The following is an 11,967-nucleotide window of genomic DNA, read 5'->3' as shown; positions in this document are numbered from 1 at the left end:
TGTGTGTGTATGTATATATATATATATATATTTTTTTTTTATAGAAAAGTTATTCAGAAACTACTGAATAATCATTAACCAGATGCTTTTATACAAAGTGATTTACATTTGAGAAACATAGAAAGCAACTTTTTCATGCAGGCATGAACAATACTCACAGTACTTATCAACACTTGAATGTGGGTAAGTTTCATGTAAAAAGCAACGTTTTGAACAAACGCTGAGAAATCGATTCGCAATTTTGTAAAAGACTATGTCTGGATCAGACTCAGAATGTTGATCAAAACATAGATGGAATAGATCGCTTCCATCAACACATCCAAATCTTGCACGGTTCTATACCGCTTCCTGGATCATCATTTCATTCAGTAATGCTAGGCAGTTTTGATTTATATGCTGTTTAATGCTTGATGATCATGTTATTTTTAGGGCTGTCGTGATTCGTTGATTTTATTAGACTATTCGATTTTTAAAAATCCTCGACTTCATTTTGCTCGCGTCGACTAACCGGCAAAATACCGGAAGTGGCGCATTTCCAGACGAGAATGTATAAAACACATTATTAGTCTGTGTAACGATATGCTCAGGTCATGATACGGTACGTTTCTCGATACTGGGTTCACGATACGATACGTATCACGGTATTTTGAACAAAATTCAAATAACAGGTTTATTTCAAAAACATTAACAAATTTCAATAACTTTCTGTAAACCTGTATTCTTCTGTATACAAATTAACAACTGAATAGGTCTGTCTGTCACTGAAAAAAATTGTTAAATTAACATGAACTTAGAATTAAGAAGCCTAAGACAGAACATCTTAAAGCAGTAAAAAAAAATTATAAAATAAAAAGAATTAAATGGTGTTCTGTTCAAGTAAGTTCAACATAAACACTAGGGGGTTTGTTTAGGTTACCTACAGGTTTTTTTGCAAAAAAACCAGCATATCTACATTTTCAGGCAGAAGCTGGGATCTTTGAGCATTCACAATATCCCCTGCCATAGAAAAAACACGTTCACTGGGAACAGAAGTTGCTGGAACTGTTAGGTAAGCCTTGGAAAGAGAGGAAAGAAGTCTTTACCAAATTCTGTTTTCCATTATTTTCTGGATTCCATTTTAATGGTTCCATTAAATTTTAATAGTCAAAAGCATCTCCAATTAATTGATTTTATAAAAAAAAAAAAAAAAGTATATATGTATTTTTTTTTTCAGAAATGCTGCACATTTACATGTTTCTCCTAAATAAATTCTGGTAAATAATATTTATGTTAAATACTCCTTTAAAAAGTGTTTTTTTTATTATAATTTTATAATTTGTAGACTAGAACACGTGGATATGTTGTCATTCTTACACTATAATACTGAACTTTGATTTCAGTGATTTGGACTATGAGATGGACATGCTTCTTGCACTTTATGTTGCACTTTACTTTTTTACTTTTGGATTTCATTTGGTTTAATGAAATATAGTTTAATTAAATATTCTTAAGTAAAATTGTCGATTTTTTTTGTGGGAAATTAATCGTTTAGATTAATCGATAGATTAGTCGATAGATGAATCGAAATAAAAATAGTCATTAGTGGCAGCCCTAGTTATTTTACATATGCTTCTGCTTACATACACGATTGCTTGTTTCTGCTTCTTCTTCGCCGTTTTTTGGTCCAGACATTCAGTACTCTTTCAGAGGATGTGTAATAGTGCCTACTACCATACACCAGCAAAAACATGGAAAGCTGGAAAATTCCATAAATGGCGGGGAAGCATTGTCTTGTAAATTATGTAAAACTCTGTCAATGGCGTGGAAAGAGTTAAAGGTCTCAGAGCAGCAACAGCAACCGTTAAGATTCTGGAATGCGACTTTTTTACCACTTTATCATGGAGCCTTTAGGTACCACACACTTACTGACTGTACTGCACAGGGAACATAGACCTGTACAAGTGTAATAAGGTAGGTGGGTGCTGTTCCAGTCATGGTCTTGAAGCCTTGAATGTAATGCAGGCGTCTGTAGGCAACCAGTGGAGTGAGACCAAAAGGGGTGTGAAGTGGACATTTTTTGGTTGATTGAAGGTCAACAAAGATCCAGGAATCGCTGATATTATAATATGTCTGAAAGGCATGCAGACATACTAGCTTAAATGGTAGGTTTGTCAAATTAGAATTAGAATGACAGACAGAGCTATGCAGAGAGTTTGTGTATATTGAGAATAGGAGAGGACCAGATACCGAACCCTGAAGAACCCCAGTGGTTAGCTGATGGACTTGGATACCCTTTCCTCAAAGAGACTTAAAAAAAAAAGAAAATTACCAGTAGTAAAAACTGTGTTGAAGATTTGTGTGAGTGTGGGTCAAAGTGCAGAAGAAATACGTTATGAAAGATGTAAGTGAATAGGGTGTAATGGACAGGTGATGGACTTTTGAGGCGTCAGTCTCTATTGACGTTTTTACAACACAATTTTGAAATAGTACTGAAACTAAATTCAGTTCCTTGTGGAACTATACTGGTTCTAATAAAATTCTAATGACGGTTTTCTGGTGAGGACATAGGGAAGCTAGAAATGCGTTTAAATTTACTAAAAATGTACATTTATTTAAATTGCTTTATCATGCAGCTACTGCCCAAGTTATGTTTTCAGTTGTGTAAATGGGTTCAGTAAGTGACATACACCAGATTCGAATTCACATCAACCCACATGAACATCCTGGCTTCTGCACAAATACACAATTTAATCAATATTGATAAAGAAGTAAGCATTATTATTAAAAAAGGTGGTCAAAATGATGTTGCAGGTTTCCCATGGAGGAATATACAGAGGAAGTCTCAAGTCATCATCAGTGGTTTAGATCGATATCATCCCTTGTATTCACAGAAGTTACATCAGCAGGTCTGTGGGTGTCTAAATCACTCTGCCGTCATCTACAGTGCAGAGGCGTTATCCTTACTTTTTCAGGCTGTGTCGTTCATTTTCAATTTCTTATGTTTAAATTGTGTAAATTATTTTTCTTTACTCATTAATACATCACAGTTGTCAGTATAGTAAAGATCAGTCTTTTCACTCCAAATATTTATTAATAAGTATTGAAGACGCAGTAGTGGTATATAAATGACTCATTATTGTTCCATTGTAAATAAATTATTAGTAAATCAACAGCATTTATTGCATAATGACTGTTTTGGACTTTATTCAGTTTGCACCAGAAATAGGCCAAATTGCACAACTCTCTTAAAAACCACAATATGTTCTTACAAGATTTCAGGGTTTGTCTCTTGGCTTCTGGCAAACCCCTCGATGTAGTCTATCATTGGATAAAAGTCCATTTCTGTTTTCAGATTCGTTTTAGGGAAATTTCTGTAAATATTGCATAAAATAAGTGATTTTATCCCCATTTTGGTTAACCATCCACTACATTTAATGTGGCTTTTTATGAGCACAACCAAGGAAGATAAATCCATTTTATTGTACAAAATACTTTCCGCCACTTAATTATCTTTGGCAATTGACAGAAGGATTATTTATAATTTTCATTTTATAATGCTGTCTTATTGCTCTTCTTCCTAGTAGGTACATTTTAAAAATGTTTTCCCGATGAATCCTGGACTCCTGCTCAAAATGATAAATTAATATAAGGACAGTATATGATCCTGACGGATGACAGCCGTGACAGCTAAGTGGAATCCCGGAAAATAAACCGTGGAACTTTGACCAATGAGACAACAGTTTACTCGCGCATGACTTGCATTAACAAATTTGGTCCATTTAGAAACTTTGCCGTGTGAAAGCGAACTGCACCAAGAATAAAAAGCAACATTGTAATAATTTTAATCCCTGTTTCGGAAAAAAAGCAATTGATCTACAGGTGTGAAAGCACCCTGAAGACCACTGCTTTACAGTTTTTACCACAAATGGACCTATGAATGCAAGATGGCAAATAAAACACCTGTTTCGGAACAAAGCAATTGATCTACAGGTGTGAAAGCACCCTGAAGACCACTGCTTTACAGTTTTTACCACAAATGAACCTATGAATGCAAGATGGCAAATAAAACACAAAAGGCCCAAACATAAACACTGAATTACACACTGCACGTCTCTATTGAGCATCATTTCTGTGTAGCATAAGCCAGGAGCAGAAATTAAATGCAGAACTACACCGCACATTGGCTCTTCAGATAATCATCCAGATGCTGAGTGGTTACTTTATCAACAACACATAGCTAACGTTATATAAAACGTTATGTAACGTTATATAAAATAAAATACTAAGCCTATTAAAATAAGCTTGGAATTATATTAGCATACAGTAAAATTTAAAAACATAAAACTCACCATTAGAGGAGTTGAATTCTAGCTGACCAACTGTCAATGAAATACCCGTCATGTGCTGTCACGTGATGTGGCATAGGTGAAATTGTGCATTGCTAAATCAAAGAGAAGAAAATGTTCATTTTTCAAAAATTATACTATCACTGCAAATACTATCAAAAATATGTCTAAGTATAATTGTGTTCCACATTAAATGAGGATTCAGAAGGGATAGCAAGTCTGATAACTAGTCTGATGTGGGGTTCTGGTCCTCACAGGCCCTCTTGTGGCACCGACCCTGGCATTAGGGGGGGAATACACACAGAAAGCATTCTTTCCTTCTGAAATAGATAGTTTGGTTTTATATTTTGAATATTCAAGCATTCCAAAATATCTTTTAGGTATCTGCTCTGACCATTTGAAAACCCATATTGGTCAACCACTGGTACATCAAAGCCAAACTAACTGCCATAGTCTCTATAACTGCCTGCCAGGTATCGCCACTTCAAAGATTGATTACACATTTGCCAAGGCTGAGAATTGCGATTTATGCACATCACTAATCAAATTCTGTACAGCTGTGTGCTTCAAACGGACACTGTACACGGACAGCTGTCCAAAGTATTCTGCTTTCTAGGCTTTTGATTGATTGGAGCCTGGCAAAGCAGTTTTCTTCTGATGAAGTATTGCGTCTGACATTAAATCAGCTGACCCGTTCTTCTCACCATGATACCATCATTGCTGTTTGTGCAGAGGAGTAGAGGAAGTGTGGCAATCTGATAGGACACACCATGCTTAGATGCAAGATTTTGTCTAATATCAGTTCTAATAAAATGGTTTTTGAAAAAAAGCCTTGCGGTCAAAATAGTGTTTTACAAGTTTTTTTTTTCAGATTTAGTACTCTTAACAGATAGTTGTAATAAGTCTTGTATTGCTTTTATTGCCACTACATTTTTTTTTTTTTATTTAACGTATATGCACAAGATAAATTACTTATACATCAAAAAATAGCAATAGATGAGTAGAGATGATTTTTTTTTTTTTTTTCATATACATGGCAGTCTTTTTTCTTTGCTAACATGTTTGCTAGACACGAGTGGTCCATATGTTCAAATTTGCATTTTGCTGTTGTATTGCTTTATTATTGTATGTATTATGCACTGAAATTAAAATTCCACTGATATCAATAAGATGTTTAACATGTATTAGTATACATAGAAATTAACCTCAAGTATTAATATACATAAATATTAGTATGCATTAGTATACATATACACAACATCAAGTAAGATTAATACTATAATGCTGTATAATACTATAAATACTTTAAATGTATATTTTAGTTCATGATGCTTAATGCATTAACTAATATTAACAAACTAAAGTCTAAATTCTTACTAAAGTTCAATACTATTTTGTCTAAATAATAATAAGTTGTATTCATTATTAATAATAATTCTTATTAATAATAATAAAATACTAGAAACTTAAATCAGTCAGATTAATTGGCAGAATCATTTTAAATGAATTTAGGCATTATAGCGTTATAATTTACAGTTTGAAAAAATAATCCCATGTTGAGATTTGCTGAATATTACAGTTTTTGAAGATTTACTTGGAGTGTTAGATAATGGCAAAGGTAATCTAAATGCAAAAATATAGTAAATGAGTGGCAATCAAATATCCAGAATTGACCAATACCAATTAATAAAAAAAAATTGTCTGTAAACAATATGGTACCGATATATTGTTCATCCCTAGTGTATATGTGTATGAATGTCCATTGCACTAGTCTTTTTTTATTATTATTGTTTTTATTTATTTATTTTTATTTTTTTATTACAGAACAATAATGAAGTTTCACAGCATTAAGATGGAGGAGATTAATAAAATCATCAGAGATTTATGGCGGAGCACATACAGAGGACAAGGTCTGCTCTCATGATTGGTGCTTGACTTGATTTATCCCATGCTGATTCTTTCTTTAAACAAAAATATTTGTCTGTAAATATGGCATTGTTTAGATGTCTCCTTATCTCTCGCAGACATTGAGTATGTGGAGATACGCTCTGATGTGGATGAAAACGCCTCTGCTGGCCTGAAAAGAAGGACCTATAACTATAGAGTAGTTATGGTCAAAGGAGACACTGCTTTGGACATGCGTGGACGTTGCAGTGCTGGACAAAAGGTCAGTAAGCCACTACATGCATCTTGGGTTTCTCTTTAAAAATGCACAGTATATTTACTTACCACTCCATTGGAAAGTTATTTTCAGTCACTGAATCGTCCCTGGTTATGTACATTAAATGTAATGTACACAAAATATTTGATGCAAATTGAGTACGCATTATGTGTTGACAAAGCTGTCAATAGATTTTGGAGCCGAGAAGAGGATTCTGACACTTCTGTTAGTCAGCACACCTGGCCGATGATTTTATTGGTCGATAGATCAGACTGTCAATAGATTGGAATGTTTAACTGCAAAATAAAAGCAAAGCAGTCCCGTTTTATTAAATCCAATTAAATGTATGTAATCTTTGGCTTTACGGCATGTTTGTCTGCAGGTTCTCGCCTCTCTCATAATACGGTTGGCTCTGGCTGAGACGTTCTGTCTGAACTGTGGGATTCTGGCACTGGATGAGCCCACCACCAACCTAGACAGAGAGAACATAGAGTCTTTGGCACACGCACTGGTGGAGTAAGTCTTTATTAAAACAAAAACAGCAAGTATGTAAAGGGGTCATATGATGCAATTTCAAATTTTCCTTTCTCTTTGGAGTGTTGCAAGCTGTTCGTGCATAGATAAGATCCCTAAAGTTGCAAAGACTAAAGTCTCAAACCCAAAGAGATATTCTTTATAAAAGTTAAGACTGGTCCATGCCCTCCTAAAACGCCTCGTATAAACACGCCCCCACATGTCTACGTCACTGTGTGGGAAGATTTGCATAACACCGCCCGAATCTTCGAAGCTCAAAAAAATGGTATTCAGACCAGCCCTAGTGTAGAGTAGCGCTTGTTGTTTGTCGTTTCTCCGATCACAAATGCAGACATGCTCGTCTTCGCTCACCGTGGCCCGGAACGCAACGCGTAAAAAGACAGTATAAGTCATTATAATCAGTAATTATGTCCCCACTGGATGCAACAAATGCCTCGTTTGTAATGGGATTTATTGGTGTTGTCTCATCGTGCCGGTACACGCATCACAGTATAGTAAGGGGCATAACATTTCCGTCACACGCTTGAGGTATTCGGCCAATCACAACGCACTGGATAGCTGGCCAATCAGCGTACACCTCGCTTTTCAGACCGATGAGCTTTGTAAAAATCGACGCATTTCAGAAAGGCGGGGCATAGAGGAGAAACAATGATGTACAGTATGTGGAAAATAATGTGTTTTTTAACCTTAAACCGCATAAACACATTGCATTACACCAAATACACAATATAATGTTCTTTTTAGCAACATCATGACCCCTTTAAACAGGAAACACAGTCTATTTCCAGCCGGAGGAACATGACAAAACAAGAACTTTTATTTGCTATTTAACTGAAAGCTATACTTTTGGTATCTCTGCAGGATAATCAAGAGTCGTTCTCGGCAGCGTAACTTCCAGCTTCTTATCATCACCCACGACGAGGATTTTGTGGAGCTCCTGGGACGATCCAACTATGTGGAGCATTTCTACAGGATCAGGAAGAACCAAGACCAGTGTTCAGAGATCACGAAGTGTAGCATCAACACTCTCAACTCCTACCTGCACTGATGCATCAGATCTGATGAGAGAAGAAAGACTGTTAGTCTACAGAGGTGACAGAATCAAAGTTCAGTTTTTGAACATTTGTTAAGCATGATCTAAACAAAAGGCTTACCAGCCTTCCTGTACCGACCTACTAAAAGTGTATGTTGGCCTACTTGTAAATTTAGTTGACTTCTTTCAGAAATATATATATACATTAAAAAAAAAAATCTTTGATTCTAATTTCTGAATCATAATCCTAATTATGTGTGGCTTTATTTCATGATCTGTTATCTTTGCATCAAAAAGTATTTGGACTAGTGCTGTTGATTTGAAAAGAACTAATTCATCATAATTAATTAATCAATCTAATTAATCACTTTTAATTTAAGTGAACTTAAAACAATATTCACATAAATCCTAACCATATTTAAATCTGCTCAGCCTGGCACCAAACACATTATATAATGTCTATATAATTATATAATTTGGGGGAAATACATAGCGACTTTAGCATGTGCAAAAACAGATGCTTTGATAATTGCATTATATTTTTTATGCATTAATCAGCAAATATGAATTAATCTCAAGAAATTAAAATTATTTTTTGCCAACTCTAATTTGGAGGATTAAAAATGTATGATGTCTTTACATAGCATATCAAAATATCAAATAAGAATAAATTCAGTTAAAAGAAATAGTTTGGGTAATAAAATCTGCAGAAATTAATTTTGATGTTATTATTTGGTTTTCTCATTTTTAAGCAATGAAATCCACACATATATTTTGAGTCCAATTTTTTTCAAGCCAATTTTTTATTCACCAATGTGTCATTAGAGGGATTACTTGTCATATATGTGTTTTTAAAATTGGCTTTAACACTTGAGTTCAGCCAGCCAACATCTTAAAATTAGATTTCAAATGTTGTTAATCATCGGACATTTGCTGCCGTCATCTGTATGACTAATGCATCTCCAGCGCATCAACACAACTGCAAGCATGAACACATGCAGATTTGCTGCAAAAGCTATCAGTATTGATCGTTTGATTTTGCAGTACTGAAACTTATTTGCACAAGCAAACGTAGTCAAGATGTGGCCTTCAACACCTAATCTACAGACCTGTTACCCAAAATCATTATGATCTTTCTTGGCAGTTTGTCAGTGTCAGTTCCAGGAAATCAGGACAATATGACATATTATCAACCACATCTCAATCAAGATATTCAGTGAGCGCACCGTTATCAGCCAATGAACGAAGCTTAGCTAACGATGCAAAAAGGAAACTTGGTAGCCAAGTCTTGCCTTTCTGAGAGTATATATACACAGCATTCAGCAGTGGTGGAATCAAGTACCTCTGGCCTTCAAACAACCAAAGAAACTCAAGCAGACAGACAAAATGATGAAGACTATACTACTGCTCGCTTTCACTGTATTTGTCTCCTGCGCTCCTGCGGCAAACAGCGATAAGACTCCGGTGAGACACACCGATAAGACTTTACTGGGAGAGCTTGTTGATGAGCTGATCACAGCAATGAAAGATTTCCCAAAGGAAACCGAGGTAAGACTTAACTAGTAGCTAGTATAGTAACTATAGTAAGCCAATTCTATGTTTACTTTAATATACAAAGCAAAACGTGATTGCAATAATAATTTTACCTGTTATTTCTAGGAAAAACAAATCTTTCTGAAAGATCTGCAAATGAATATCATGGGCCATAAGGTGAGATGATACACACGGAATTGTATTGCCTCACACCACTACTACATTAACACAACTATACACCATATTAAACTTATAAGCTTGACTATGTTCAGCTCTTTTTCCATTTCTGATAGCTTTTTTTAATGCTAACAATCAAAGGATTCATGCCTTGTTCTTACCTGTGATTCCAATATTTTAGGAGCATGAGGTTTTTTTCTGCCAGGCTGAGCAAGAACTGAAAACTAAGGTTTCTGGGCTATCTGGTGCCAAATTTGACCATTTCCGTTTTGACAAGAAACTAATGAGGAATTTAAACATGTATAACAAGCACCATGTGGTAAGTTGTACTCTGGAACTCGATGTCTTCTCTATACAATTCCTCCATCCTATTTAATTAAAATAACCATGACATTTACTTTATTTCAGAAAACCTGCAAACCTGCTGATGAAGACCAAGTTCAAATCCCTCTGTGTGCTTTCTTGAAAAATCTTTTGACATCTGTTAAGAGTGCATTTAGCCAAGTCAAGTAAACTTTTATTAAAAATGTAATTTATGAAGGATCAATATATATTTTTTGTCTTTATTAATGTATTACTTCATTTACATCTACTGTTCCAGTATATAATTTTGTACATGAACAAATTTTGCATAAATATATTTATTTAATTCTTAAATATGGTCTGGGTTTTTTTTTATAAAGTACAGATTTGGTGCAGTATTTCTGTGCAGTCACTGGTTTAAAAATGTGAACTATATTACTTGCACTGAATTAAAAAAAAAAAAAAAGTAATTTGAGCATTACACACTTAAGATGTGCCTTTATCCATGCAAAATCATGACAGTGATGGACAAATCTGCAAAATTATTAAAACTGAAAAGGAATTGTGATCACAGTTACATCATCTGCAATCTTTATATTTAATGTACAAGAACCCTATAAAAGTCACACTGATTAAATATCATGCATGGAGCTATTAATCATTCATTTATTCAAACAATATATAATTTGTGCTTGTTGAATATTTAATGATGTGTTCACTTTTAAAACGATTAGTGTAATTTTTCTTGAGGGTGTTGTCTGTGTTCTAGAGGACATGTATTACGTGAAGTGGATCACAGTCACTTTGATACACCTTGATCAAATTCTAGTGTTTAATAGCTTAATGGTGCTGTTAATGTTTTTTTCTTCTGTGTATAGTTATCCATACTAATTTTCAAAGAGAAAACAGTCACACTTGAAATGCAGCTCCTGTTTAAATTCACAGTTCATTAAGCGTAACATTTCATAATTTATTTGTTTCTTGGGAATCAATCCCATGACCTGAGTGTTAGAGCACTGTGCTACCAGTTGCACTACTTTTGGGAAGAAGAAGCCAACAAAAAATAAATCTTTGAGGTCTTATTGGTTCAGAACCACTTTAACAACACTATGGCACCAAATTCTACATCGGAAAGCACCTCACATTTTCTTCAGAAAATATTTAATCTAGTGCAAATTCTCTTTCTGTTTTAATATACGCCCCTTTGCTTTCACTTGTGCTTTCAGCAGCGACATGTATACCAGTGCCCCATAGTGGGAGCTCATGTGTAGATGTGAAATGATATAACCACACTGCATGGGTGCATGTATTATTCAAAGGCAATTCAAGAGCCATGTGTGCACACGGCCCACAATCCGGCACGCTTTTAAAGGGGCGTGAATGATCAGATACCCGTGCCTATCAGCCACAGGGTCAACTCTATTACAGTTTTCTGGTGTCACGTATCCTCGACTTACATGGTACCTGGGTTAAAAACTAGTGCATTTGCACATAGTGGGTATGATAATGCAGTTCCCCTGACTCCTCACCAGTACAGTATGGTTTTAAGTGATTTAGGATTGCATAAGGTTGTACTGTACTCAAAAGATTCTCTCTTTGTCACTTCTTGTCCTTCAGAGCTTTTTGTTAATTATTTCAGCCTTAGGTGTTTCTTTGTATTTCTGGTCTTCATTAAATGTGTACTAGAATTTTAAGATCAGAGTTTTAACATCTTCTTTGACACTGATATTTTTAGCATTAAAATCTGATAGGAATGATGCTATTATAATATTTGCTTTATATATATATATACAGTGGGGAAAATAATTATTTGATCCCCTACTGATTTTGTAAGTTTGCCCACTTACAAAGAAATGAAGGGTCTAAAATTTTTATGGTAGGTTTATTTTAACGGATAGAGA

The 11,967-nt window shown here is 34.7% G+C and overlaps 1 protein-coding gene across 1 annotated transcript in view; it reads left to right on the top strand.

The window, feature by feature from the left end:
- rad50 (RAD50 homolog, double strand break repair protein) overlaps positions 1 to 8,256 on the top strand; it is a 26,314-nt gene extending 18,058 nt beyond the window's left edge. The window contains exons 23-26 of the mRNA XM_016537052.1: positions 6,150 to 6,235; positions 6,350 to 6,492; positions 6,869 to 7,002; positions 7,882 to 8,256. Coding sequence (XP_016392538.1) covers positions 6,150 to 6,235; positions 6,350 to 6,492; positions 6,869 to 7,002; positions 7,882 to 8,068 — 550 coding nt within the window. The 3' untranslated portion in view covers positions 8,069 to 8,256. The remainder of the gene's footprint in view (positions 1 to 6,149; positions 6,236 to 6,349; positions 6,493 to 6,868; positions 7,003 to 7,881) is intronic.
- The last annotated feature ends 3,711 nt before the right edge of the window (positions 8,257 to 11,967 follow it).

Source organism: Sinocyclocheilus rhinocerous, unplaced genomic scaffold, assembly GCF_001515625.1.
Source record: "Sinocyclocheilus rhinocerous isolate Xijiao unplaced genomic scaffold, SAMN03320098_v1.1 scaffold95, whole genome shotgun sequence".
NCBI classification, from domain to species: Eukaryota; Metazoa; Chordata; class Actinopteri; order Cypriniformes; family Cyprinidae; genus Sinocyclocheilus; species Sinocyclocheilus rhinocerous.
Note: the sequence above shows the minus strand (reverse complement) of the source record. Positions and strands in the feature narration are given on the sequence as shown.